Here is a 27351-nt window from a genome sequence, read left to right as displayed (position 1 = left end):
CGTGATGGGTCATCAGGCTTAAACGAAACATATAGCTGTATGTCATCGGCATATGGATGGAAACTTACATTCTGTTTACTGGTATTACTGTTATTACTGTTACCATTATTTATTGCTATTGCTGTTGCACTACTCACTGACACTGTCATTGTCATTGTTTTGTTTTGTGCAGTATTTCTATTGTCTCTGTCTTTGTCCATAATCTGTGGAGAAGCATTCAGGAAGAATTTCATGATACTTGTACATGATACTTGTACCTATGAGAATAAACTTGAACTTGAATGATGTCACCCAGCAGTAACATATAGATTGAGAACAATAATGGACCCAACACAGAGCCCTGTGGCACACCATATCGAACCGTAGATGTAAATGCATGAACACTGAGCGAATGGAATGGTGGGACAATGTGTGGGTGAACATTGGATGGACAGCTGAGTTGCTGATGAGTGTATGAACAGAGAATGTAGGTGGCTTAACAGTGACTGATAAATGAATGCACAGCGGTTGAACGGTGGGTGATCACTAGGTGAATAGTGGATGAAAAATGGGTTATCAGTGGATGATGATGATGATGATGATGATGATGATGAATGACTCTGCGGTGCCCCGTGTGGGATTTCACGTGTTCACTGAAAAGGACCCCAGCGTAGGACTGCCTCTTTCGAGAACAAACAGAAACCCGGCGGACACCGAGAGCATCACAGCGACTGCGTTAATCGTGGACTCCGCGGCGCGGCTCCGCAGGACAGCAATCGCGCTCCCCTACATTCGACATTGCGATGCAGTATTTCATTCGCCTCATTTTGTGAAGTAGTTAACGGCGCGGCTACAGCTCGTTTTAGAGAAATAAAACCGGGGCGGGGCGTTTCAAAATGGACGATAAAGCCTTCGCGAAGGAGCTGGACCGATGGGTCGAGCAGCTCAACGACTGCAAGCAACTGACGGAGAACCAAGTGCGAAGTCTGTGCGAGAAGGTAAGGCGACCCGGCCGCATTGCGCGGCGCGTGCAGGACGTAGCGTGGCGCGTGTCGCCAGCCGAGCGCAGGCAGGGCGCGGGGCGCGCGTGCGAGACGTGCCCGCGCCGCACGTTGCACAACACGCTTGTTTATAGCGCGTTCGCGGCATGTTTACCGCGCCGATACTGCGCTGCCGTACGCGTGGGCTCCAGCCCCGAGCGACACAAGTTGCGTGCGATTGCACCGCGTTTGACTCAAGCGTAGGAAATATAAACATGTATGACGCGTCTCTGTAGTCCCCGTGCGCTCTTTCGAGCGACGCTGCGTAGTCGCCAGCTCCCCTGCCTGCCCGGATCGTGAAAAGTATGCGCTGCAAGTCACATACATACACAGATTATGTTTGTTTTGATAAGTGCTCCATCTTCTGCGAGTGTTGAAGCAATGGAATAGTCTAGAATCGAGCTCAGAACTGGGCTACATCAATAACACGGGACACAGAAAGCACCGTTTTTATGCTCCAGACTCTGAGCGCAGAGAACGACGACGTTGTTACGGCCCACCATGGCTTCTGTTGCGCTGTCTGTGTACAGCAGTACATGTTGCGTGTCACACGCACTGCTGCGGTAATCATAATGTCACCGCTCCAGTGAGCCACCTCGTGTTTTACCTCTTTTTTTTTTTTTTTACTTACGTGATCATATCAAACACGCTGCTGCGTTTGTTGGCTCCTTCATTTTCTTATTTTAGATTTGTCGCAGTCAGGATGCGATCGGATTATTTAGTGTTACACTAATGATCCAAGTCTGCTTGAATTCTGTTGCTAGAATCGATGTGTGTCGAATCACAGATAGATTCTAGCAATAGAATTATTCGTCATCTAGTTCATGATACTCATACTGAACCTCGCTTTACCCTGTTTCAGTACAGGGTGTATACAATTCATTATGGTACATTTCGTTTAACAAAATGGGGCCTGCTTAATATCCCTGCCTCCTTCTCCCATAGTTTTTTTTTTTTTTTTTTAAATTTTAAGAGTTTTGAAACGAAGGGAAACACTGTTACGATCAGGAGCGTTAACTGCCTCGTACTGGGGGAATGTGTCTCATCTTTATTTTTAACGGATCCGACTCAAAATGAAGTACTGTATTATTTTTATATATACATGATTATTCCCGCAGGTTTCTATAAATCTATTATTCGCGCATATTTTAGACAAGACGATTATTCGCGCCTTCTTATAGACCCGGATTGTTCGTGCAGATTTATATAAATCGATTATTCATGCAGATCTGTAGACCTGGATTATTTGTACAGACCTACAGACTCGGATGATACACGCAGACCTATGAACCTGGATTATACATGCAGGTTTATATTCATGTATTATTCATGTAGACCTATAGACTTGGATTATTCATGAAGATTTATAGACCTTGATTATTCTTGCAGCTTTATTATAGACTTGGATGATTCATGCAGAACTACAGAGTTGAATTAGTCAAGTATATTTATGACCCCGTATGGGACAAGCGGCTCTGAAGATGTGTATGTGTATTTATATACATGGGTTATTCGTGTAAACCTGTAGACCTGTATTCTTCCTGGAAACTAAAGATTTAGATTATTCATAAAGAACTATAATGGACCATAGAGCTTGTTTAGGAGCTGAAATGTCATTTTAAAGCAATGAACTGATGAATTGCTGTGTGCCTTGCAGGCCAAGGAGATCCTGACCAAGGAATCAAATGTGCAGGAGGTACGATGTCCTGTCACTGTTTGTGGAGATGTCCACGGTCAGTTCCATGACCTCATGGAGCTCTTCAACATCGGGGGCAAATCACCCGACACCAACTACTTGTTCATGGGAGATTACGTGGACAGGGGTTACTACTCGGTAGAGACGGTCACACTTCTTGTAGCGTTAAAGGTAGGGTTAACTTCTTGAACCATTAAGTGTCTATGGAAGATAATTGTGGAACAAGTAGAAAATTTTGTTTTCATGTCTCTGTAGCATGGTTCTTGCACTAACATGTCTTTTGCAGTATTGTAGGAAGACCTTTCAGCAAAATATGTGCAGGTTTTGCAATGCAAAAGACTTCTGCTTTCCTCTTTGAGAGGCATCAGTTCACCTGTCCTGTTTATTATCCAGTACCACACGAACCTAGTTTATTAGAGAAAAAAACAGCAGATGTGTTTAACTTTACAGTATGTTCGCTATACAGGTGGTCCTCGATTTACGATGGAGTTGAGTTCTGACGACCCCGTTGTAAAATGACTTTGTTAGCTGCGAATGCTATTATTCTTATGATTTATATAATACAGTATATATAAAGAATGAACACCCATGAATGCTGCATTGTATATTAGGGCTTTATTTTTTTCCACAAATTACACACATTATTCATGCTAAAGTAATACCAGTTTAAAATAATAATATAAATACAATACAGTATTATAATTTTCTTTCTGGACTATTTAATTTTATTTCTAAATGTGTTGTCTCTTATTTTCTTTAAAGCTTCACTGGAACACTCGTTTCTTTGTTTGCTAGCCATTTAAAATAAAAAGTAATTTGAATGGAATCGTAAACAAAACACGATAGCTGCTAGACACGTAAACACTGACTGTACCCCAACGGTAACAAATGTAGTGCCTTGTGGCAGCATGGCCAGCCGATGTTATCGTACAGCACATGGAGCATTGTCATTAGACCTAATAGCCAGATGTTGGAACACAAAAATAATATAGCATGGTTAATGTCACGATCATCGTAAGTCGAGGACAGCCTCTATTTGAACTTAACGTGGTCATCTTTTCTGCATCTTGTAGGTACGTTATCCAGAACGTGTAACAATTCTGAGAGGGAACCATGAGAGCAGGCAGATTACACAAGTATATGGCTTCTATGACGAGTGCCTGAGGAAGTACAGCAACGCCAATGTGTGGAAGTACTTCACAGACCTCTTTGACTACCTTCCTCTGACTGCACTGGTGGATGGGCAGGTATGCAAAATTGTGTTGCTGGTAAGATGCACCGAACTGCTGAGTGCTTATGGAACATTATGGAGCATCTTGAAGTCAGTCCTGAAGGAATGGTTTTGCATTGTTGATACTATGCTCATTAGTCACTGATGGTGTGTTGTTATAAATGCAATATGAAAATGTAAAATCGAAATGAAGCCAGGGTGCAGAACAGTGTTTACATTCTCATTTGATAAGAGGACCATGTTGCCTCGGTTCAAATTACGCATTTACAGTGCATTTACAGTGCTTTTTTTAAATATTGAAACGGTTTTAAAATTAACTCTTAAAACATTAAGGTATATTTTATATTTTCATTACAGGGATATCAGTTATCAGTATTTTTAACAGTTGCTTTTCATATTATGAAATATCTTACTATTTAACCTGTATGTAACTGATCAGGCTATTAAAACTGAATTTAATTTATTATAAAATACCTGAAGAATGGTTATTCATGTATTCCAGCTGTGAACTGCAGAACTATAATTGTAGAGTTTTTAAATGAAGAGTACATGTTTAATAAATACTTTTTGTATCTAAGAATTTCATGTTATTTCTCCTTAATAAATACTCTACTAAAGCATTTTTTTTTTTAATTAATGAAGGATCTGTGTAATAAGTGTGCCTACCTGTAATTGTTCTCTTTTGTCAGATTTTCTGCCTGCATGGTGGCCTCTCTCCCTCGATAGACACACTTGACCACATTCGGGCTCTGGATCGCTTGCAGGAGGTCCCTCATGAGGTCGGTGTAGTCATATGGGGTACTGGGGACTTAGTTCTACAACTTGAATGGACAAATGTTTAAACGGTGTCTAGTAAATGCTGGCTGCCTTAGCCTCACTAATATTATGTTGAATGGAAATCTGGAACAAGTAGCACAGTAATAAAGGAATTGGGCTTTTTACAAAAATGTGCCATTTCAAGTCCCAGAGGGGCCTTATTGATGTATCTTTAAATGACCTGCTTAACCTGCAGTGGTTCAGTGAAAAGCTGGAGCTGTATAATTTGATAGTACAAAACCATTTGACTGTATGACATTTTTTATAAATACAGATTATGTAAATAAAACTTTTGTTTGCTGTTCTGCTCATGCCTGATCGATGGTGACCCTAACTGACGTGCATTGACTGTGATTGCCAATTCAAACCCGTATCTTTTTTTTTTTTTTTTTTTTTTTGTCTCGGTTAATAGCAAATGGCTTTAGTGCAGCAGTTTGAGGATATTTTTTAAAACAATAGTGCGGTTTCCTGACAACCTGCTGATTAACATCTTCAATGCAGCTAGTGGCCAGTTCTCTGAGAGTGATGTCTGCATTTGTGTTTATCTTCACAGCAGGTGGAGACCTGATAAAATCTTTATTTTTACCCAGATTATAACTTCAAATTAAATAACTTAAATTATATTGGAAACAATATGTTTCAGACATTAGAAATAGACATGTGATGACAAATAAAGGCATTCACATTGTATTTTTTTCCTGGCATTATATTTTTCATTGCACTAATATTGCCAGCTGATATCATTTTGTGTAGTTAAGGTTATTATTTAGCTCTTTCTGGTTTATATAATTCAGATGTTACTCTGGCAATTTTAAACACCTTTCCTTGGTTTTTCTAGGTTCCTAGGTTCTATGGCTTTTCAGCCTGCAGTCTTCTGGTAACATGATTCGTGCAGCACTGCACCACCTGCTGGCCAAAATTAATCCATCCCTCTGCCCATTATCAATAACCACTTGTCTGGTGCAGGGTTGCAGTGATCCAGAGCCTATCTTGGAAGCACAGGGTGTGATTCAGGATACATCGTGGATGGGAATCCAGTAATACTGGCCATGCTTTTGTTTAAAATGAGTGAAGTACAATGTGATCCATTTTCTGCTTTGTCCTGAGCAATTTTTCTTCTGTTCCAGGGTCCGATGTGTGACCTATTGTGGTCAGACCCAGATGACCGTGGAGGCTGGGGGATATCTCCTAGGGGGGCCGGATACACATTTGGACAGGACATCTCTGAGACATTTAACCACGCCAATGGGCTCACGCTTGTATCCCGTGCTCATCAGCTTGTAATGGAGGTTTGTCAGAAAATACTCCTGTGTAGGGGGAAAAAAAAAATCATAACAAAAGCCTAACACAATTGTATTATGTATAAGCCATTTTTAACACACGAGTCTTAAGCCTGGATTTAAAGGTGTACACAGCAGTTCTGATATAGTAAACTTGGTTTTGATTTAGATCTTTGTGCTTAAAAGATAATACAGGAATTTTGCATGTTTAGTGGAAAAATAAGTGAAGAATCTGTAGCTCAAGAGCTAATGATTTATTTTTCCCCATTCAAATGAATAGTCATTTAGTTCCTCTTATAAGAATTCACCTATTGAGCAGATTACACACACATACACTGAAACCGCTTGTCCCGAGTGGGGTTGCGGCGAACCAGAGCCTAACCCAGCAACACAGGGCACAAGGCTGGGACACACACACACCCAGGACAGGATGCCAGTCTGCCATAAGGCACCCCAAGCAGGACTTGAACCCCAGACCCACCAGAGAGCAGGCACAGGCCAAACCCGCTGCACCGCTGCACCCCTGCTTGAGGGGATTATCAGGAATTAATTTTGATTATTATGTAAGAGAAACCTGTATTCCAGAACAATTTCCAGTTTGTCAATCCTATAGACCATATAATCAAGTTCCAATATATAAGTCAACTATTATATATTATGTAACGCCACTTTAAATAAAGGATCTCTCATGTGTGAACTCAGAGGGATGGGATTCCAGAACAAACTGATGAGAAACAAGTCTGGGTGTCTTGTGTATTCTGATTGTGAAGGATGACAAAAGAACGCCACTTTTTCCTCTGTAATCACACACTGTTTGTCATTGTCAAGCAGCCAGAAGCTTGTTTATGCAGCTGTCAGGGCAGATGAGTCACAGGTAAAGTTGTGTTTAATGCTCGACTTCACTGGGAACGAAGGAGCCCTTGAGTTGTGACCTCAAATAGTTTGTTCTGGCAAATTTGTTCTTCCAGGAACAGCCAGACATGATGTGGGTTCTGTATTTGAAGTAGGAGACAGGTTTGTGTGGAATGTTTGAGCAGTACGCCGGAGCGGCGTTGGCCTTATTGAAAGTAAAGAGACATGTCTGTTGATTTTGGACCAGTTGTGAATCCGAAACCCACAGACATTTTTGCTTGTGCTTGCTTGGAGTTTTAAAGTGAATTTTAATTTGTATGAGTGTGAACTTCTAGATTTGAAGTGTACAGAGCCTGTGGGAGCTGTCGGAACAGTTTATCAGTTTTTTTTTTTTTTTTTTTTTTTTTTTTTTTTTAAATCGACAGGGTTACAACTGGTGTCATGACAGGAACGTTGTCACCATTTTCAGTGCTCCAAACTACTGCTATCGTTGTGGCAATCAGGCTGCCATCATGGAACTTGATGATACCCTTAAATACTCATTGTAAGTATCCTCATGTGGCTGTCAGTGACCCTGAATTTACTTGTGTTTGTCCTTACGTTCCTGCGAGGGCCACGACTCTACTCTGACTCTCCTTCCCACCCTTCAGATTGCACCTTGAGACATTTTTCTGATTTTCTTCCTCATTCATTGGGGAGCTGATCAAAATCAAATCCTCTTGTCACACTAATCCCATTGGGTAGCAAGTTTAGATGGTGGGAAGTCTAATGCTGGGGGTAACACTGTTGCAAATATTTGTGATTTTTAGGACAAGTTCTTCTCAGCATAATATAGTGGATTAGTTATAGTGTCCCATAATTCTGTCAAACCTTTATTCACATTCTCTCATTGTAATTCATGATCACAGCCTTACCTCGGTAGTTCCAGTTGTGTGACAATGTAATTGGTACTCAGTTGCTTTTCATGCAAATACAACAATAAAAATTGAAAAGTGTACATTTAGAAACACAAGTGTTTCTTAAAAATTTTTTTTTTTTTAATATATCTTGGATCAGTATATAAGAAAGATGTGTAGTAAACTGCTTTATGCCTCCCTTGTCACTTTTAGTATGCTTTGCTTGTAAAGTGAAGCCCAGGGGCACGATTATAATGCGATTATGGTTATGATATGATTATCTTTTTGTTCGCACAGCCTACAGTTCGATCCTGCACCTCGGCGCGGAGAGCCTCACGTTACCCGCCGCACCCCAGACTACTTCCTCTAAAAGACTGTAGAGGCTCCTGATGGCAGACTGCGTCAGGACTTTGTAATTCTCCCAGCAACAGCGTAAAAAAAAAAAAACAGATTATAGATTTTAGTATCACATGTTTAAAAATGCATAAAAGTTAATCAAGTTCATGAGATCTGTGACACTATGAAAACATTAACATGGACCAAAGCGTGCCATTCAAGTGCTTAGAACACAGCAGCCAACATCCCAGTTTTGTCTCCTCTAGGATACAGCTGAAACAGTGAAAGCTTGCCTGCTGTAAAACTGTTTGCTATATTGTTTTGTTTCTGCATTCTATTGTACTTTTTTATACTTCACTGGAGAATTTATGCTTTGGTGTATAGCTGTACAGGGCATGTGAAATAAGATTAATGTGTAAATGAACAATACATACAGGGATGCTGGAAAGTATGTGAACCCTGTAGGGATGGTCATTATGCTTGTATAAAATATTACACTAAACTTATAAAACAAATAATTGATTACGATTAGCACACCTAATTGCACCTCTTACTTGGTTTAACCATGCAGCTTGGGGTTCACTTATTTTTGCACCTGCACTACTTCCATTTTTTTTTTTTTTTGCTACATGCATGATCTCCTCTAAAACAACATGGCATTGGTCGTTACACGCCTATTATGTTAGATAGACTGCTTCGGATTAAATAACAATTTTGTGGTAAAACAAAGGGACGCAAGGGGTTCACATACTTTCAAGTTGCACTGTAAGCTTATGCTCAGCTCTCTATACTGTGCCCCATAACAGTTTACTCTCAAGCTGTAATGTGTTTACTGTATGTTTTTTCCAGTATATTTGTTATGCGGTGATTGCATCATGATGTATTACAGTTAATAAAGCACTTTTTCCTTGGCTGTACAGGGAATACTTCATGGGTTCTACAAGGTGACAAAATCAAGACTATGGCTGTGAGATGGCTAATAAAATTAGCTGTCAACTTTTCAAAGACTAATTTAAATTAAAGGACAAACAATTGAAAATATAGATTTTTTTTTTTTTTCCTTTTTTTCTCTTCCTTCTCTCCCCTCAGTTTCTTCTGGCCCCTGTTCCTGGCAAAGGTTGCTGTGGTGGCTGAGTAAGAAGGCCTAAATGTTACTTTCTCCAGCTCTTCCTGTGGGATCCTCAGACACTACCAGACCAACTGTGAGATTAAGTCTCTCCAATGTGTCCTGGGTCAGCCCCAGGTTCTCCTCCCGATGGTACATGCTTGGTGGAACTTCAGTGGGAGGCAACACCAGTGGACATTCTTACATGTCCAAACCACCAGACACCTCTCGATCTGAAGGAGCAGCAACTGTACAACAGCAACAGCTCTCCCAGATCGCCAAGCTCCTCAGCTTGATTTCTCAATTTGCTGCTTGTATCTGCAATCTTCTTGTCGTTGCCCAAAAGCTCCTGACTATACGGTAAACCAAGGGCTTCTTCTGAAGTCTCAGCTCTCACTTTACCAATCTATCTTTCAGTCTCCCAAACGTTTAATCTCACTTGTGAGCAACATCTTGAGATGATTGACCTCACTTTTAGAGAAGAACACACACTAGCTAAAGCAGGTTGTCCTGAGCGGGGTTGCGGCAAGCCAGAGCCTAACTCAGCAACACAGGGCACAAGGCCAGAGAGGGAGAGGACACAGCCAGGACGGGACACCCCAAGCGGGACTTGAACCCCAAGCCTGCTGGAGAGCAGGACCCGGTCAAACCTGCTGCACCACAACGCCTCCATTAAATCAAAAATAGAGAGAAAGAAATTTAATAAAGACCCATTTAACAATTTTACATGGAACATTATTATTGAATTTTTGGAACTACTTAAAAAAACAAAAAAGGTTCCTGTAGTTACCGGGGTGACGGCACATTCAGCTCACTATTATGCATCGCCTACACCCTACAAAGGGAATTGACCAGTGAGGTGGATGGACTGTTCATTTGACCACACCGATTGGCCATGTCCTTCACAGAGAACTGACCAATGAAAGGAATCGGATTGTTCAGTCGGCTGTACCCATTGGCTATACCTTGTACTGAGGGCTGGCCAATTAAGATATTGCATCGCTACATTAACTCACTACTTCCTTACAGACTGCTGAGTATTAAGGTGGATAAGGTGATGTTCTCACTCTAATTTTAAAATACAGTGAAATGTTTAATTTTCATTGTTACCCACACAATTCCCCCGAAAAAGCAAACAAAACTGTTACACAACCTCAACAAGATATGAGGTGACTTACCGAACTAGCGAATTGCCTATTTTTTGCAAAGGTGTGTATGACCGTGTGTGCGGCTGCTCAACTGGCCTCCTGTCCCTGGCGTTAACTGCCAAGCCCAGCGCGTCCTGCGCAGACTCCCTGAGGCCTCGTGGACAGGCGGTTTTGAACGTTCAGCGAGAGCTGTTCCTTGTACATTGAGTCACATTCACACTGCCACCTACTGGACAATGACGGAATAATGAGAGAATATTGTCAAGTCACCAAAATTATCAAAGGGACCTAAGAACTGACGTAATGATTCATTGATTTCGGCACTATTCTGAGTCACGAAATATTACCTCCTGGAAAGCCAGCACAGACACAGTACAATTTCCGAATCCAAACGAGCACGACCGTTGGAATATTACACCTGAATACTATACATTTGTTTGGATGTTGTCAGGTTACCTAGGTAACTGAGAGGAACCATGTCGTGGGACTTTTACTGTGAAACAACCCCAACCGGAAGATGGTCCGGAACAGGAAACGGAAATGCGAAACAGTAACTGACAAGTTAAACATGATCATTAAGTGTACTTTCTACCTCAGTTTTTTTATATACTTATACTAATAACATTTATATTTGTTACCACATATACAAAGAACTCATTAACATGTTCGTATGTGGGAGGCCGTAGTCGACCTAACACAGTTGTACGAAACGAAAGTGGCTGAACTGAGTATTGCACTGACTGAGGAGAGATGGTAAGACTGATATAATAATATATATAATTATGATTAATGCGCGTTTAATTATTTGCTCTCATCGAGTCGACTACTTCAGTACTTGCTGAATGCAGGTGTCACATTATAACACATTCCAATGTTTCACCCGTTTCGTTCTCTTTTTTAACTTAACGATTCTTAAAACAACAACAGCACCTGCTGCCGGGAATAAGTAAATTATGATGATGTTATGATTGCTTCCCCCCCCCAATTTTCCAAAAGTTTTGATTGATGTTAGGGATTTACAATTCAGTTTTCATATTTCTTCTATACTGAACAAAACGCACCAGTTAGTTTTCCTTTCCCAGGAATTTCCACTGTAAGACCATTTCTCATGAATACAGTGCATAGCAGTCATAATTCACAGCATGCAGTTACTATAGGTTTATATATATATATATATATATATATATATATATATATAAAATATAAAATCATTGGATTTATTTGTTTGACTCACATGTTATATTACGGTTTCTGTGTTACCCTAAAGAAGATAGAGCAGCGTGTTACTTGATCTGTCTGACCCCTTTGTCCAAGCCGACACACAATATTAGGTCAACTTTACAGTGATTTACCCATTGATACAGCTGATTATTCTTACAGGTTTTGTTGTACTCCTACAGGAAGTGGGATTTCAGTCAAGGTCCCTCAGAGCTACAAGTGTGTCCAGCTGGCCAGTTAGAGGAACGGCAATGTACTACATTGACCTCAGATGCCTGTAGGTACCGCAATATCTCAGCTAATTAAAAATAATATGCTAATAATCACAAAGTATTTCAGAAGTCCATTTCAGTCAAGTAAATTATCTGGAGACAACATAAACATGTGGGCTTAGACATTGTTTAGGTTGACCACTTTTGGTTTTGCACCTATACAGACATTTAAGAATGCTCGCAATGAGTTCAGATACGCTGAATGTGGCGAGAAGCGTTCGCAGGATTCAGCGGGATTTAAGGCAGCGAGCTGAAAGGAAACCAAGCACGAGAGTGAGATGTGAGAACTTTGAATTGCTGTGATGGTAGGGTCATGTGTTTCTTATGAGTAGACACCTCACTGCATAGAGGAGCTTCAGTAGCACTGAAATGCTGTACTTCTGGCTGATCACATGTGACTTATGCTCCTGTGGTTTGTATAGTTATTATTAAGATTAATTATGCATTTCCTCTGGAATCTCCCCAGTTTAGCGATCAGTAACAGTCAGGTTTTTAATTTGCTTTATAGTTAACTTCCTTTCATAAGAAATATAATATGTGGCTGTCCATGCATCACCACTGATGGTATAACTTATCCTTTAGGTTATTTTTCATCAAGTACTAGATGATGGTGGATTGACTTCAGGGGAGCCTGAATGTACAAGACCATCTGTTTAAAGATCACTGCAGCTAAATAAATACTGCTTCCTATGGATGTAGTACTGCACTACAAGAGTCAACAAGGGAACCTGAGTAACCTGGTAAACATAGCAGAAAAATCCTTGGAAGAGTTCCCATGCCGCACCATTCCACCATTTACTCCATGGTTCCCATCGGGAAGTGATACCTCATTGCCGTTGAAACCAGACAAGTCCCCACCAGTTGTTTCTTTGGAGGAGATTAAGCAAATCCAGCAGCATCTACAACGATCAGAACCAACAGTGGCTTTGCAAAGCATCAATGTTGCTGAAAGTCTGAAGGACTTCTCTACCGCTGATGTTGAAGGATGTGCGATGCACCCGCGGGCATGGTCTGTACATATGGATTCTGCAGTTTGTGATGGGATGGTCCATGAAGAAAAGGCACAGTTGAGGAGGTCTTGGAGTGTTTTCAAGCAAGGGAGTGCGTTCAACAAGACAATCCATCCCTTCTCCGGACATTTCCAGAAGGTCGTGGAACGCTTCCGGCTTCATTCCCTTCAGCGGGCAAAGTGGATCATCGCGGAATTGAACTGCGTTACAAGTAGTTTGGAAGACGTTTGGACAGTTCTGACCCGCACCATGAGGCAGTCCAAGCTGCCGACTTGCAACGCCAACATCCAGAGGGACCTTGCACAGATATGGGTATTCTGTGATGTGCTGTACAGTGAATATGTGGGACACTTTCTGAAGCGTGAGTTCAAACTCACAGGACAGATCAGTTTATCGGTGCATAAACAAGGAGCAGTTTTCAGCATGTAATGATGTTTGACTGCAGTCCTGGGTTTTAACAGCAATTTCAAAAGAGATTTTAAAATTGTATCTTGAATTGTGAAATAAAATTGTATTTTTAAATGATGTGTTTTTAATATTGTGTTGCATTCTGTAATATATATCCCGTTTCATACAACTAAAATATTGTATAGCCATTTTGGGTTATTTACCTTATTTAGAAGGTAGTTACTTTGTTCTGCATAATTTGTCTGGATGTCCCATTTAGTTCATATAATTAAAGGAATGTGTTTTACTACCAGATGTGCATTAATTCATTTATGTACAAGTAGTTTTTTAATGATTAGAAATATGGAATGTCCTGTGAAGTGTTTTTAATACAAAGTGCTTTGCAAATAAAAATTTATTTATAAATTTTTTGGATTCACAGCAAGTCACAGGAGTTGAGCAGCTTTGCTGCCCTGCTGAGCTACAAGATGCCGGGAAGAGGACTGGGAAATAAGATTTGTGGTCTCAGCTATTTTGTCATCACAGACCTGGTACATTTCATCTAGTTGGAGGTACACTGTAAGAGGGGAAGACAGTTTGGGAGTTTTACACTCAGGTTCTTCTGTGAAACATTCTAGATCGGCCAGTAATTTGGGGTATTTCATCCGCAGGCCCCTAACTCACACTGCACACCTGAACTGTTTCTATACCAACAACAAGGTAATTTTAAAGGTTTTGAATTCTCTGGTCTTTTTTGAAAATGCAAATGATGCGTAGCGATGATGTCGCTCAGTCGCAAATGAGACAGAGCGTGCGTGTGAGCGAGCGACAGAGGCCCTCGAACATTGTGTCGCGGCAAGACTCAGCACAGAGCGTCTGTGGTTATTTGAATGTGCAGCAGCGCGGTGGTTTGTGAAGAGAACTTGTCCCCATGTAGTCAAAGCATTTACTTCTCTGTCACATGGCCAGAAACAGGATATCTGTGGTTGAAGAGAAGTGAAGTAAGGCTCAGAAGTTATCATCTTCCTCATCTGTAACCAATCGCCTGCGAGCGTCTCTTGCGCTCTCAGATCTATTGTTGGCTGAGATGTCTGAGTTTGAAGCCAGCAAGACACCTACTGACTTGCTCCTCTCCCACACCTCGGGCGAGCACGGTTTCACCACAGCTGGGGAAGGCTTTACTTTGTTTTATTGGTAAACTCCACAAGGGATTGTTTCCAATTTGGTACGGCTGATACCGGCATCCGTGAAGGTTTGATCACCCAACAGTCCCGGTGCCTTCAAAGACGAGAGGAGTCCTTCGAGCACCAGCTAGGAGGTCTTCATCTGCAGGCTTTCTCCAGGACCTCTCGACCGGACACTCGGAGAAAGGGTAGGAACTCGCTTTCCATGTGTTTCTTTTCTCATCATCAGAGTCAACTTTGACAAAGACCATACGAGGACACAGTTGTTGGGGACTGGGCAGGGTGGCTCGAAACATATCGATGCATTTTCTTATTGCCTGCAATGGTCTGTTGACCGGAAAGCAGCTGCCTGACTATTTTGTGTTTGTTTTCTCTACCTGTAATCGCAGTCCACACGTCGCAAGGGAACCGGTGATTCTCGCAAGCAAATGGGATAGAAGCCAAGGTCCTCCAGGTACGTTCAGGGTATCGTGTAATTAAAAATGAGGGGAATAGATTTTCAGGGAGGGAGAGAGAAAAGCGGCTCATATAGAGGTTGATCTGAAACGGTGAAAACACCAGGCGACTGTAGAAATGTATGTTAACAGCAGACGGTGCAGTGTGTCACCAGCGTGCAGCGCTGCGGTCGGAGCAGAGCTACCTGTGAATGGTCGGGACGTGCCATCGCTTAGCGGCCTCAGCACGGCGCGTCGCCATCGAGGACTGAAAGATGAAGAGCGCTTACGCTCGTTGGCACCATCAACACGCTTGCGCTATTTGTGTATTAGTTTGTCTCCAGCCCGGGTATCACGATTTAAACACCGTGATCTTACCATATTCGACACGTAAAAACTGTCCGGTCGATGTCAAATTCTGCGGCGTTAACGTGGGTCACAGATTTGGAGAGAATCTTGGAGCCGAGATCCGTTTTAGTTCAGTTTTTACAAGGGTACACCTGCTTTAATTACTACAGTAAATTTCTAGTAGAGGTTTACTCGTGTTAGTTTTGGATCAGCGTCAAACTGTATTTTGGCTCTTGTGACAAATTTTTTTCATCCTGTTTATGGTCTGGGAGTTTAAACAGAAGAAATAACAGAGTCATCGTGCACAATGAGAATGTATCACTGAATTAGATGTGACATACCTACATTTTTTAATGTAGTTTCCATGCATTATTTCAACCCTATTTAACAGGGACATGATTTTTTTTTTTTTTTTACAAGAAATCCTTTGCTGTGCAGGAAACCCAGCGACCTGTATTGGTGCTGCGGTCGCCAAGAGTTTCCGGCTAAAGCCGAACTCACTTTTGTCCTGTATTTGGAAGAAACGTTTCTGAATTATTGTCACGTATTCACTTTCGTTTCCTGAATTGTACCTGTGCCTGTAAGTAGAAAACAGTCTTAAATCTCGATGTAATGCTTTTTTAAATAGTTACATTTAGGTGACGCTTTTCTCCAAAGCAGCTTACAATGTTAAACTGCTTACCTTTTACTGGAGCAATTTAGGGTAAGTACCTTGCTCAAGAGTACTACAGCTGGAGGTGGGATTCAAACCTGTGACCTTTGGGTCTAAAGGAAACGTCTCTAACCACTACGCAACCAGCTGGCGTTAGCATTTACAAATGCTCTGGGTGTTTCATACTCAAGTAAATTATGTAAAGTACTCCACTCAAGGGTACAAGAGTAGAACCACTTTTTGCACTCAGATTTGAAGCATCGATGCAGTGGGCCCATTTTTTAACCCCTGCGCGACCGGGTCCTGTCTGGCTGAGGCATATTGTCAGTGTTCACGCTGAGGAATCGGGTAAGCGCCAGGTTCCTGTTCGCAGCACACAGATATTAAATGAGTTGTAATATTTTAAACTTGTCTGAAGATGAAAACCAGATGTCGGGGAACCAGGCATCGTCTTTGTCGGACCTCAGCTGATGTTCCCGTCATCCACGCTGAAGAGTTTCTGCATATCACAACATTCCTGTGCAATATTTTCCCCGGAGCATTACAGCAGAGCTTCTGAAGCTGTAACATTTGTCGAGAAGTCCCGTTTCCCCGAGCCACCTGCAGCTCTGAGCCGTTGTTGTGCGTTGGACCCAGGTCACGCTCAGCCGTCAGTGATCTGCAACCAGAGCGCTCATTAAAGGGCAAAACGCCTACATGCTGACTGCTGAACCATTCAGCCATCTGCAAACTTCCAGAAAGCTGATCCGAATGTTTCGGCGAAATCCTTTTTTTCGGTTCACACTCTGTTTACTAGTGGTTGTGTGTTTATGCATATACACTACCAGTGAAAAGTGTGCGTGCACCTGGGCTGCAGCTGTGCGGGACGAACTGGACAGATGAGCGAAAGCAAAGCAACGCTCAAGTGTCCTGCATCTCTGGGCACCGAGGTGGGACGGCACGGCGCTTCGTTTCCCGATCGGACTCGTTAACCCAATGCCTCGTGACCGAAACTAGTTCTCGCCCAGCGCACCCGAACCTTTGGCTGGTCCTGCGGGTTGCACGCATGGGCTTCGGCGCGTTCCTACGCATCCGCGTGATCTCTCGCAGCCGTTACGGAGGGCTATTTTAAGTCAGGCCCCAGGAGCCTGTCACAATTGGCTGGAGGCACTGTGGCTTGCGGTCCGCTGGCAGTTTGAACTTGAGCGGTCCTTCTTCCACCAGCGAGGCGAGCCCCACCCCTTCACGCGTGACCGCTGCCACCTGCGCCGTCGCAGCGTCCGGCTCAGCAAATATTTGAACCGTGTGCAAGTTAATCATAAAATTCCCCGCAAACACAAGGCAGGGAGACAGGATGTCCAAGAGCCTGGTTTTCTTGGCGAGGCTCAGTCCTGTACTCGTTGCGTGCGGAGCGCCGCCAGGCCTTCCGAGCCTCGGCGCAGACCTGCCAGGACAGCTTTGACTCTATATCGCTGTCTCATGGCTGTTCTCCCACATGGCTGTGTGTACTATGGCCACACTCGGCTACTGCTTTTTGTTGGGAGAAGTGATGTCTCCTTTTCGCAAGAGCTCGTGCTCAGCCGGTACCTCGGTGGTTACTGCAGCTGCCTTTGGATCTGAAGGTCGCAGATTCAACTCCCACCTCCTGCTGTAGTGCCCTTGAGCAAGGTACTTACCCTGAATTGCTTCAGTAAAAATGACCCAGCTATACAAATGGGTAAATCATGGTAAGTCACTTTGGGAGAAGCATCAGCTAAATGAATGAATGTAAATGTTCTCCAAGGTGATGTGCAATGATTAATAACGGGTACTTAGCCGATACAGTTCTCCGACCTGATTTACAGTGCTAGATACACTAGAGTAAACTCCCAGCAATCATTCACCCATCAATACACCAGGGCAATGTAACACACTCAGTCGCACACACACGATGGGCAAATTAAGAGTCAGCACTTGACGTGAAGCACATGACTGCGAACTGTGGAAGGAAACTGGAGCATGTGGAGAAAACTCATGCTCAACAGACTGAGCTGGATTCAAACCCTCATCTGATCACACAGCCCAGGAGCTGTGAGGCACCAGTGCTACCCGCTGTGCCACTGCACAAAAAATGGGGAAAGCTTCTCAGGATTTAGTCACTCGCCAATCACCTGGACAGAGCCGATTTTGTGTCTTTTTGAAACTTCAGTGACAAATAATATACCGAGCATAAGTAGAGCCCACGTGCGGAGCGGAACCTTCTTGGAGATCAGTTTAAAAAAAAAAAAAAAAGGGGGGGAAAAGGACCAGTATTAATAGTTTTAAAATGGGTTTGGGTGTAGAAGGTTGACGCGGCGCTGTTGCTAAGACGGAGAGCGAAGGCAAGAGCGCAGTGTGAAATGTGCTCTCAGAGGTCACGGCGAGGATAAGGCTGGTGACATGCAGGTGAGCGAGATAAACTGGTTTCCTCATGGCTGATCTCTGCGTAGAAGCATGACAGCAATGGGCTCTCTTTTTTCTGGTATTTTTTAATTACTGACCTTCGCTGGCACACACACACACGTAGGTGTATGCATGTGTGTGGCCATTTATAAATAAATACAGAAAAATTCTAAGAAAGGGACCTTTACACTTATTTTCAAAACATTCGCTGGCATTCGGGAAGGGATCTGTTCCTATACCCTTATTGCCCCATGTCTCTGAGATCTCCTGGGAACGTGCAAGTTTGCAAGCGGTTTAAATTCTTGGAACCCTGCTGGGTGGCGGTCTGCATTTTATGAGCACCGTGCTCTGCGCTTGCTTCTGCGTGGTGAAAGTGTCGCCCGCGCGCTGACGCAGGCTTTGCTGGATCATGGGCCTGACTGCGTGATGCAGCAGAACTGCAGGCTGTTGTCCCGGTGCCAGCAGCATGATGGACAGAACCAGCACGGGGACGAGGTAGGCTGAGAGTGGCAAAAAGACACAGAGACGGCAAGAACGAGCAAGGAGAAGGTGCTTTTCGCTCTACGGAAGAGCATTTGTCTTTCCCTTTCGCGCTCACTTTCCTCGGCGCACGTGGAGCGGCTGGAGCGACAATTCGTCTCGCGGACCCCTCCCGCCTCCCCCCCTCGGCTGCTGGGTTTTGCATGTAGTTCAAGATAAGACACCGTCTACAGACAAAGGGAAAGGGGGAGGGAGCAAGCAAGAGAAAGAGAAGGAGAGAGAGAGTGTGTGTGTGTGTGTGTGTGTGTGTGTGTGTGAGCAAAGACGAATAAAATCCAGTGAGCTTTCCAGATGACATCATTGCTCAGAGGACATGAAAGATGCAGCAGTGAGGCAGGAGTGGTCTGGTGATAAAGCTCGCAGCTGATTGGCCGAGCTGTGTGATGTAATGCGTTACCAAGCTGTCCTCTAAAGCTTTTGAAATTATTCTCCAAACACCCATTCGGAGAGGCGAGGGTTCTTGTCTCCGAGCTGATCTGCTGGGATACAAACTCCGCACTCATTTCACAGCCCACGGTGCACAGAGCTCTTCTAAACATGGAAGATTTGGACACGGAGAGTTACACATTTGGGTATGGCTTTGTCACCGACTCCTTCTTCTACGTAGAGATGGACCCACCAGGTAATGCTGCAGTTCAGCTGAACCTCTGAGAGCCGAGCCTGTCATTGTCAAGGATTAGTTTCCTGCTGGTAGGTCAGTCAAAGAACCCCACGTCAACATCTGACAGTAATGATCCTTAGTAGGTAGGTCTCTCCACTGTTACATCCTCAGTCATGTGTGCACTATTGCATGCGTGCCATTTCTCGACACTTCGGTTGTGGGCATGTGGCTTTGAATGGTACTTGTGTGCGTTTGCTTCTTCGGGGTTATGCACGTATTGTGGGTGCGCGCAAAAAGTGTGAGTGCAGGAAGTGTGTCTTGATGCATGCGATTTTAGGACTTGGCGAGTAGGTGCAGCTCACTCGCATGCTGTCAGGGCTGCAACGGAGCACCTGTGTGACAAAGCAGACCTGTTTCTGGATGGAGCGGTGCAATGCTCGGGACCGCATGCCATTCTGCCATTTCAGCTGGTGCCTCTTTTAGTCACTGATGTAATCAGCGGCACCGGTTATTCGTTGGTCCACTCCATTTAAATATGGAAACATAAGTAGATGTCCATTCGCTGGCAAAGATGCACGGAAACAGCGGTGCTACTCTGCCATAACTGATCTGACTTGCTTTAAATGTAAAGGCATTTAAATACACTGTTTGTCAAGGTCCAGAGGCAGCAGAAGTGTCATCTTTATATTCTGAGCAACACAAAATGAAACACATGTTGCCACTTTTTGTTCAGTTCTCAACAGGCTGTTTGGCGAACGCTCGACAGAGTTTTTCGGTACAGTTTTGCAGTTGAGCGAAAGGTTTGTTATGTAATGTTCCTTGCAATTGCAGTGATTTCTCATTGTCCTGGGGATTGGTGAGGACACAGGGAGCACAGCCCTTTCCATTCTAGGAAATACAGTCCCTCGGAGTTGCACCCTGTGCCTCATCCCTTTCTCAGTACTGGAGCTAGAACACTGGACCTCATTATAAAGGCAGTATGGGTGGGATGTAGACTAGCAGACAGACCTACATCATGACCCAACAAGCTGAGAAAAATACAAATTTGAAATTCAGCATATTAGATATTTTTTGTTCTGTTCTTGATTTTCGGTCGGAAATGTTACTACTTGTCTGCAATGTTATTAGGGACCAGTGAGTCATGGAAATCTCAAGCTATGGTCTCCTCTCTGGATTAATGTCTGAATTAATACAAAGGTGTGTTAGATGAAAAATTATTACATTTTGCATTTTGACAGGATCTGGATTTGGAGGACTACAGCAAATGACATTCCCTAAAATGAGAAACTTCCCAAAATGAAAAAGCACAGGGCTTATCATATAGTGTTATTTAAGTTACAAGTATATGCATTCATACAAATCCATTTTTAACAGTTTAAAATGACATTTATCTATGGATGTATACCGAAAAAGCAAGTTGTCCACCTTTCTCTAGGGTCCAACATCAAGTTCCTTGTAAGGACTTCAGTCTGCCGTCTTTTGATAAAATCTTCAGTTACTTAACAACTGTGCTACCTGCTGTCGCAATAAAAATCGTTATGCTCGTTTCAGATGAACCCAAGGCGCTATGGAAATTGATCAGGTCCTCTCATTCTCTCTGCACAGACTTGTCGCCTAAACCATCAAAGCCTACTCCGGTCCCAAGCAACACAATGAGCAACAGCATGGCTTTACAGGACTGTGAGTGGTACTGGGGAGACATCTCTAGGCAAGTCGAACCTTTGTTCTCTCATCCGTAATCCTTAATAGAGATCAAAATCCTGGTTTCCATTTGCTCCTTATTTCTGAACACTTCACCTATTGTTCTTATTTAGCACACAAGACTTATCGAGCCTTGTAACACTGTACTTATAAACTGCTGCTTAACTGTATTGTAATATTTATTATCAAATTGTAGTGCTAAATTATCATTATTTCAGCGTATTCTTGCCATGACGCTCATGTAAGCTGATATGGCTTGGAGAGCTGGTTAAATGGAGGAACATAAACCACAGATCTAGGTGTGGCCAAATGAGAGGAAAGTTCTAGCATAGGCAGAGCAATGAAAGGGGGAGCTATGTGAACTGGTATAGCGACTAGCCAAACAAAAACGAAAAAAACGTTGTTTAAGCCACTGCAGAACATAAAAATCCTTACGGCAAAGATTACCACGGACGCAATATAAAATACTTATTCATATAACAGGAAAAGTTACAGGAAGAACCGATCAATGTATGTAATCTGGAACTAGCAAATCTGTTCATAGATTTTGATTTAAAAAATATAGCCCCACAATACCCCATTACATGTAAAATAATCCAACTCATCTAAATTTCTAATGATGTATTACTGCTCAGCGTTGATTATGATAAATACTTAAGTTATTTGTTCTGCATAAATCATGATTCATCCTTCTTTTCGTAGTTAACTGAAGGGCATTGTGTGCTGGTAATGGATGGAGGAGAACCTTGATTTGCTCATCTAGACTTGTCCCCATTTCATACAGGGAGGAGGTGAACGAAAAGCTAAGAGATACTGCAGACGGCACGTTTTTAGTCCGAGATGCTTCCACCAAAATGCAAGGAGACTACACTCTCACCCTGAGGTTCGATTTAATTGTCGTCTTTCAGCACTATATTCAGAGTGAAACATACTCCATGTTAATGTCAGGTTCTCAACATCCCTCTCTACTATTTGGACACGCAGGAAAGGGGGCAACAACAAGCTGATCAAAATCTTCCACCGAGATGGGAAGTATGGCTTCTCAGAACCGCTGACCTTCAACTCTGTGGTTGAATTAGTCAATCACTACAAGAACGACTCCCTGGCGCAGTATAATCCAAAACTGGACGTGAAACTGCAGTACCCAGTATCCAGGCACCAGCAGGTAAATTAACTCTCTCCATCAAAATTCAGACAGACCCTGTGACATACTTGGCCTGTTCTAGAATGCGTCCATTTTCAGACAACCATTTGCCCTACGATAAATCTTATATTTAACAACGCTATATTGAGTGTTTGTTTATGCTTGGCTCCTGCAGGATCAGGTTGTTAAAGAAGACAGCATAGAAGCAGTGGGCAATAAACTGTGCGAGTATCACGACCTGTACCAGTTGAAGAACAAGGAGTACGATGCCCTTTACGAAGAGTACACAAGAACATCCCAGGTGAGTCTAAAGGTTCACTTTGAGATGTGTGAATCGGTAGTGTTTGTCATTCCCTACGCACCACCTGACCACATAAATCTTTGCATCCTCAGGAGATTCAGATGAAGAGGACGGCCATCGAGGCCTTCAATGAAACGATCAAAATATTTGAAGAGCAGTGCCAAACACAAGAGCGTTACAGCAAGGAGTATGTGGAGAAGTACAGGAGAGAGGGCAACGAGAAGGAAATTCAGAGGTATTGAGCGACATGACATCCTGTACATCAGTTTTGTACAGTACAGACCAGTCTAGACGTGGAATAAGTTGTAACCACGTGCACCGTTTCCTGACGTCTTTTCGCCGTAGCCGCGCGTCACTCAGTAACCTCACTTCTCTAGTCCTGTGCAGGCATCTACCATGCTTTACCTCGCCCATTTTCCTGTTTACACATATGTTTCCATTGCATGCGTGGTTATATATACTGTGTGTATTTATATATCATATTTTTAAAGAAATGTGAGCACAGGATGTTGCATACTTGCAGATACAGTTCAACAAGCGCAAAGTGAAGCTTTTTTTCTTTTTTTTTTTTAAAAAAAAAGAAAAGTGTAGCCCGATGCACATATGGAAGCCACAATTTATATTTATCTGAACCGCTTTTATATTTCAGAGATACTTGATGACGTCAGTTGTACGACTGGGCTTTTTTTTTTTTGTGCTGTTCGTAACGATCAGTCGGGAGCGAGTCTCGGCAAACTGAGCACATCGTGCTCAACTAGGCTGACCTTTAACAAACTGTTAAATATACTCAACTAGACCTAAGCAAAAAATATAAATTACAAGTGTTCTTCGGCACCACAAACACTCTGAGGCAAAAACTATATTTTGGTATTCTCATTCTGGCATTGATTGTGCGCCTCTTTTGGCCGTTAACTAAGGTCATTATTATTATTATTATTATTATTATTATAGTAATAATAGCGCTGCTCTTGCACGACCGCGGCTCGAGACTCACGACCGTTTTTTTCGCGCCCGCGCGCCGTTGTGACGCAGCACCTCTGCGCGCGGAACCCCGCAGTGCTCCAATGACGTGCGTTTGTTCATTTTTTAATTTAAAGGGTGGAAGGAACTAAGTGATACACTGAAGTTCTGCATTTTGCTCCAAAACACCTTTATTATAATCTCATGGAAACGTGCACTTTAATATTTCTGATGACTCACACCAACAAACTTTTACAAATTTTAATATAACACTAGTATTTGCTTAATTGTGGATACAATTTCGAACAAAATACGCGTGTTGTGTCACGCATGCGGATAGATTTTGTGCATATTGAGCCCTTTCTTTTAATTTTAAACAGCTTCAGTGCTAATTCTGTGCAATGAATTGCTCTGTTGTTGCTGCCACCCTTTTTTAGTGGTTTCTGTCACAGGTTACAGGGATTCCCTGTAACCTGTTACAGAAACCACTAAAAAAGCAGGAAGGAAACAAGTCTGGATTTATTGTGGAAGAACTCTGTTCAGAGAAACCTTTCAGGGAATGAAAATTTACTTTGTAAAACGTATAATATTTTATAATTTTCATCATTTCTTGTGTTTTTCCACTAGTTGGAGTATTTAATCACTAACCTGGTATTTGAATAGCTGTGGAATGGGTGACAAATTTACATAATACAATTTATACTGTGTTACTATGTGTAATACAGGGACATGGCTCAATGAGAAAAGGGCTCATAGTAAATATGTAATGCTAGACTTGGATGATGCAATCCACCTGCAATGTGCCAATTAGGGTCTGAAACGTAAACTGTCCTTTTACTAAAATTCTTTATCCATTACGACTGTGAAGTAACAGCATTTATAAATACAGACAAAAACTGCAAACGTGGCTAGCAAAGTCTTTATGGAAGACCTGCTTTGGGAAAACATGTTTTATAGAAGATTCTGAGTAAGAAGGCCACCTTCTCAATTTGGCCATGAAGATGATCCATATGACAAGCAGTTTTGGAGATGATTGTACAGTAGCAAGGAAGGTTGTGATGAAACGATAATAGCTTCACCTGTTATTATTACGATTAGCTTCCTCACTATGGTTGGACCTTCAACCCACAAACTTCTTCAGTACTGCTTGTCCTCCGTGTAATTAGTTATAATCCTACTAAAAGACATTGCTAGCAGATTGTTGGCCAAGACATTAAGTTAGATGTTTCAAACTAAATGTAGACAATGATAATTTCACAGAAGACCTGATAATAAGTCTTAAGGTACGAAGGAGTCGAATGAAAAAAATACACCTGAACCCTCAGCAAGATACATTTTCAAAATATTTTCCCTACTGACCATTTGTCTACCTTGATCCACCTAGGATCATGGAAAACTATGAAAAACTGAAGTCGAGAATAAGTGAGATTGTGGACAGCAAGAGTCGCCTAGAGGAGGACTTGAAGAGGCAGGCTGCTGACTACAGGGAGATCGACAAGAGAATGAACAGCATCAAGCCGGACCTCATCCAGCTCCGCAAGACCAGAGACCAGTATCTCATGTACGCTCTCAGCCTTTACTCCAGCTCCTGTCACACACTGATCGGTTGAGTTATTGTTAAATCCCACAACTTCCATTCCTTAGGTGGCTGACGCAGAAGGGTGTCAGACAGAAGAAGCTGAATGAGTGGCTGAAACTCGACAATGAGAGCGCAGAAAAGTAAGAGCCCGAGTCGTACAAGCTTCCCTAACAAAGTCCCTTTTGCACGCCCGACACACCTGTAGAGCGGAAAATAAATAATAAATGTACCTCATACATCTCATGGACTTACAAGTATGCTGTTTTATTGTGCAGTGGTATTACTCATATTCTGCCATGATTCAGGTAATGACATACATTTATCAATAAAATCAGCTATTTATGAGTACAGTATATATATATACATATATAAGATTCACTTATGCTTTGATTTCATTGCAGTCTTGTGTCCCTGTGATACATTGCCCCAGAGATGACCAAATTTATGAGAAGAGAGCATTCCGTTTAGAAATGGCTATATCCATGACCATTAAAGCAGACAAATGCTGATTCGGATGAAATTGCAATTACAGAATCTAGATAGCATGTTTACAGCTGCGTTACTGCGAGTTTATAATCAGCTGCTCACAATTATCTCATGTTGAAATGTCGTTGTATAATTGTTACCATGTACTCTTGAAAGCACTGATAAGCCTGTAAACGTGTATATTACAGTGTTAGCTAGTAAACATTATGAGGCACTTTGGACAAAAGAGTATTTAAACTAGCTAGATATCTCTACATAGAAACTCCGCTGATCATTTACGCTCTTGTTGTTATTATTTGGCACTGCAGTCCATACTCAATGGTCGAAGATGAGGAGGACCTTCCCCATCACGATGAGCACACATGGAGGCTTGGCAACATCAACCGCAGCCAGGCCGAGACGCTGCTCCGTGGCAAGCGGGATGGGACCTTCTTGGTGCGGGACAGCAGTAAGGCGGGATGCTACGCTTGCAGCGTCGTGTACGTATCACATAAAGTCTTGGCACAGTCTAAATGCGGGATACTAACGCTATGTTCTACAAGGCAAAATCAAGTACCAGTTTTAGCTTCCTGATGCCTCAGTAATCGGAAACCAGCGGCATTGTGTCGTGAAGTGACACTTTCGATCGGATGCGTCATTAACTTGTTAGGGTTCTAATGATCTCACTCGGCATCTTGTGATTCATGTCTGTCGTTGAGAATTTGGGTTTACAGCTCAGGATGATCTAGCCATCATGGAAATGCCCTGTGCTAAGTTCCTACTATACCTTTTCCCTCTCAGGGCTGACGGTGAGGTTAAACACTGCGTCATCAACAAGACTCCCACCGGGTACGGCTTTGCAGAGCCCTACAACCTGTACGGCTCGCTGAAGGAACTGGTCCTGCACTATCAACACACCTCGCTGGTCCAGCACAACGACTCCTTGAATGTGACCCTGGCCTATCCAGTCTACGCAAACCAGAGGCGGTGAACACCCCCGTCCCACTACCCACGAGGCAGCCTGGAACGAGCGGATCGGGGTGAATCACAGGGTGGAAACACGGAGATGCCCCAGCGTGGAAAAAGACACTTGAGGACATCTGTTCTTTGCCTCAGACACTCACCAATGCGTTCAAAGATACCTAATGAAATCAGCAGTGGAGACTGTGAGCAGAGCAGTGTGGCTTTGTTGGTCCAGTCAGATATGGTCTTGTGCTTTTGATGAAGAAGCGCAGGATCGGCCCAAAACTGCAGAGGTCCTAGGCAACGGACCTTCGGGAGGCTTTTCATAACGGTGCTCGTTTACATCTTTTCAAAGGCCTGAACAGCTGGATTGTCGAACGCTTATGACATATATGGCTTTTTGTACCGCCTCCAGCTGTGTGTGTGGGGTGGGTGGGTGGGTGTGTGTGTGTGTGTGTGTGCATGAGAGACGGACAAAGGCCCAGTCCAGAAGGCTGTTCAGTGTTTCAGGGTTTAGTCTGGGAGTGAATGATGGACCAACTGAGAAATGTAGCAAGATTGCACTTTTCCACAAAATATGTGAGTAGAATTTGATATCAAGTGCTGCGATGGATGACATTCCAGGAAGAATAATCTTTTTTTTGTTCAGTGAAAACCCGTATTAACAAGAGTTAAAATGGAAACAGGACTTGAACCAAACCTCCAGTTCTCAGTTTTATATCGCTTTTTCTGCACTGTGCTGTTTCTATTCTTCAGAGCTGTTTTCATTTGCATACACTTAAGTGTTGTATTTTGGCATGAACCGATTTCGTA

General features: G+C 42.8%; 3 protein-coding genes across 7 annotated transcripts; all 3 read left to right on the top strand.

Annotated features, from left to right (window-relative positions):
- The first annotated feature begins 293 nt into the window (after nucleotides 1-293).
- On the top strand, nucleotides 294-9165 carry LOC108938118 (serine/threonine-protein phosphatase 2A catalytic subunit beta isoform-like). Its single transcript, XM_029259495.1, has 7 exons — nucleotides 294-977; nucleotides 2677-2886; nucleotides 3789-3962; nucleotides 4636-4725; nucleotides 5890-6051; nucleotides 7320-7438; nucleotides 8088-9165. The coding sequence occupies exons 1-7, from the start codon at nucleotides 876-878 to the stop codon at nucleotides 8158-8160; spliced, it is 930 nt and encodes a 309-aa protein (XP_029115328.1). The 5' UTR covers nucleotides 294-875; the 3' UTR covers nucleotides 8161-9165.
- A 2621-nt stretch (nucleotides 9166-11786) lies between these two features.
- Nucleotides 11787-13441, top strand: shld3 (shieldin complex subunit 3). Of its 2 annotated transcripts, XM_018758341.2 has the most exons (3): nucleotides 11787-11874; nucleotides 12034-12149; nucleotides 12452-13441. In XM_018758341.2, exon 3 carries the CDS (start codon nucleotides 12559-12561, stop codon nucleotides 13306-13308), a length of 750 nt encoding a protein of 249 aa, XP_018613857.1. In that variant the 5' UTR covers nucleotides 11787-11874; nucleotides 12034-12149; nucleotides 12452-12558; the 3' UTR covers nucleotides 13309-13441. The 2 variants fall into 2 exon arrangements, with proteins under 2 accessions (XP_018613857.1, XP_018613859.1); XM_018758343.2 differs by lacking the exon at nucleotides 12034-12149.
- Nucleotides 13442-14517: 1076 nt separating this feature from the next.
- On the top strand, nucleotides 14518-26961 carry LOC108938124 (phosphatidylinositol 3-kinase regulatory subunit alpha-like). Of its 4 annotated transcripts, XM_018758474.2 has the most exons (11): nucleotides 14518-14638; nucleotides 14840-14904; nucleotides 21031-21133; nucleotides 21911-22009; nucleotides 22111-22291; nucleotides 22446-22571; nucleotides 22664-22806; nucleotides 24916-25092; nucleotides 25176-25250; nucleotides 25905-26075; nucleotides 26377-26961. In XM_018758474.2, the coding sequence occupies exons 3-11, from the start codon at nucleotides 21078-21080 to the stop codon at nucleotides 26564-26566; spliced, it is 1218 nt and encodes a 405-aa protein (XP_018613990.1). In that variant the 5' UTR covers nucleotides 14518-14638; nucleotides 14840-14904; nucleotides 21031-21077; the 3' UTR covers nucleotides 26567-26961. The 4 variants fall into 4 exon arrangements, with proteins under 4 accessions (XP_018613990.1, XP_018613988.1, XP_018613989.1 ...); XM_018758472.2 differs by lacking the exons at nucleotides 14518-14638; nucleotides 14840-14904 and adding an exon at nucleotides 19118-19446; XM_018758473.2 differs by lacking the exons at nucleotides 14518-14638; nucleotides 14840-14904 and adding an exon at nucleotides 19371-19568.
- The last annotated feature ends 390 nt before the right edge of the window (nucleotides 26962-27351 follow it).

The sequence above is a fragment of the Scleropages formosus genome, chromosome 17 (assembly GCF_900964775.1).
Source record: "Scleropages formosus chromosome 17, fSclFor1.1, whole genome shotgun sequence".
Taxonomy (NCBI): domain Eukaryota; kingdom Metazoa; phylum Chordata; class Actinopteri; order Osteoglossiformes; family Osteoglossidae; genus Scleropages; species Scleropages formosus.
This window is presented reverse-complemented; position numbering and strand designations above follow the sequence as displayed.

Coding starts and splice junctions, on each gene's coding strand:
- LOC108938118 (XM_029259495.1), top strand. CDS start 876: ATGGACGATAAAGCCTTCGCGAAGGAGCTGGACCGATGGGTCGAGCAG. Junction 2,887..3,788: donor CACTTCTTGTAGCGTTAAAG/GTAGGGTTAACT, acceptor TGCATCTTGTAG/GTACGTTATCCAGAACGTGT. Junction 6,052..7,319: donor CTCATCAGCTTGTAATGGAG/GTTTGTCAGAAA, acceptor TTAAATCGACAG/GGTTACAACTGGTGTCATGA.
- shld3 (XM_018758343.2), top strand. CDS start 12,559: ATGGATGTAGTACTGCACTACAAGAGTCAACAAGGGAACCTGAGTAAC.
- LOC108938124 (XM_018758471.2), top strand. CDS start 20,823: ATGTATACCGAAAAAGCAAGTTGTCCACCTTTCTCTAGGGTCCAACAT. Junction 25,093..25,175: donor ACCAGAGACCAGTATCTCAT/GTACGCTCTCAG, acceptor TCCATTCCTTAG/GTGGCTGACGCAGAAGGGTG. Junction 25,251..25,904: donor GACAATGAGAGCGCAGAAAA/GTAAGAGCCCGA, acceptor TTGGCACTGCAG/TCCATACTCAATGGTCGAAG.